Genomic DNA, 1,840 nt, shown 5'->3' on the forward strand with positions numbered 1-1,840 from the left:
GGGTCGCTGCTCGTTGGGCGACCGGCCAGTGCTACCTAGCCTGACCGGTCTCCCCAATGTGATGTTTGTGTTTTGTATGTATGGTCGGCAGGGCATCTATCTTAATTGCTCCTTGGGGATAAATAGAGTTTTTTTTGACTTGACTAAACCACAGATGTCCAACTCCAGGCCTCGAGGGCCGGTGTCCTGCAGGTTTTACATGTTTCCTTGATCCAACGCAGCTGGTTTAAATGGCTAAACGACCTCCTCAACATGTCTTGAAGTTCTCCAGAGGCCTGGTAATAAACTAATTATGTCGAATTATATGTGTGTGTGTGTGTCTACATACATGTATTATTTTTGTGAGCTTTGTTTAAAACATCAATAAATGAATAAAAAAATAAAATGAATGTAAAAAGTCGAAACAAAGTGAACGATAAACCTCAGACTCACCTGTCAGAATCACAGCCCAGAAGCCCCGCCCCTGGGAGCGCTGTCCTCAGCCAACGGTAGTCTTGTCCGTCTGTGGCGCCCGCGTGTGATTGGCTGGATCCTGATTGGCTGTTGGCGGCAGAGAGGAGGGGTGAGAGCTGAGTGGAGTCAGCGTGAACGGCTGCTCGTGGACAGACGCGCGCGGGCGGCGGATTAAACAAGGGTTCGGACATGGCGGGCTCCTCCATCCGGACCTCCAACCCTCACACCGACCCTCTGCTCCACTCCGACCCGCCTCACAGTGCTTCTGTCCCGGCCGGCCCCTCGCGGCTGCCCGGCGGCAGTGTCGCGCACGCGGACTGCCGGATGGTGGACGTGCACGGCGTGCAGGTGGCGTCGTTCACGGTGGACGGTGCGGAGCTGCTGTGCCTGCCACAGGTGTTCCAGCTGTTCCTGAAGCACCTGGTGGGGGGACTGCACACCGTGTACACCAAGCTGAAGCGCCTGCGCATCAGCCCCGTGGTCTGCACCGTGGAGCAGGTGCGCGTGCTGCGCGGGCTCGGAGCCATCCAGCCCGGAGTGAACCGCTGCAAGCTCATCAGCAGACCCGACTTCGAGACGCTGTACCGGGACTGCACCTGCGCCAGGTGAGCCGGGCCGGAGGGAGGAGGGGATCAGCTGGAGTTTAGTTTACTACATTGATTTGATTTGAGTTGTTTATTTGAGGTTTTCTGACACCGGAAACGATCAGCCCGTTTGATCAATAACTTTAAATAAAGTGAAAGCGTTTGAGCAGCTGAGCGCGTGATGAAATCAGCTGTTATTGATTGTTGATATTTTCTGTTGTTTGTATTCTGTATACCACCTTTTTAAACGGTAACTGTAACGGAATACAGTTACTCATATGTTCTATTTTAAATACGCTGGTACATGTACTCTGTTACACCCAGCACTGTCAGAACCAATCACAGTGATGGGTCAATAATGATGATGAAGATGATGTCATCAGCATGTGTGTGACATATGGACGAACATGCTACCAAAACAAGTTGAAGCACACACACACACACACACACACACACACACATGCACACACACACCTTGGTCTTTCTGCTTGCATGAGGACCGTCATTACCATTAGGGCCCGGTGGGGTCTTGTCACGCTGAGCCTTAAGGGGAAGTGGGCTGTCCTCTACATCCTGTTATGATATTATCGGTCTGTGGTTTATATGATGATTCCTGCAGGTCCAAAGACATCACTGTGCCCTGAACTTTTTAATCTTTAACACCCTCCACTCAGTGAATCTTTGGTCGCTGCTGTTCGTCCTGCGGTAGAACAAAGACACAAATTGATATGTTAGGGGAGTGTGTTTGTTTTTGTTTGGCAGGCTCGAAAACATTTGTAAATTAAAATTAGGATTGCCGCTTA

General features: G+C 50.8%; 1 protein-coding gene across 1 annotated transcript in view; it reads left to right on the top strand.

Moving 5' to 3' along the window:
- Positions 1-569: 569 nt before the first annotated feature.
- Positions 570-1,840, top strand: part of LOC102303547 (dachshund homolog 2) — a 36,600-nt gene continuing 35,329 nt past the window's right edge. The window contains exon 1 of the mRNA XM_005950679.3: positions 570-1,058. Within this exon, the coding sequence (XP_005950741.1) occupies positions 643-1,058 (416 nt within the window). The 5' untranslated portion in view covers positions 570-642. The remainder of the gene's footprint in view (positions 1,059-1,840) is intronic.

Source organism: Haplochromis burtoni, unplaced genomic scaffold (assembly GCF_018398535.1).
Source record: "Haplochromis burtoni strain Fernald_Lab_line unplaced genomic scaffold, NCSU_Asbu1 Contig_808, whole genome shotgun sequence".
NCBI lineage: Eukaryota > Metazoa > Chordata > Actinopteri > Cichliformes > Cichlidae > Haplochromis > Haplochromis burtoni.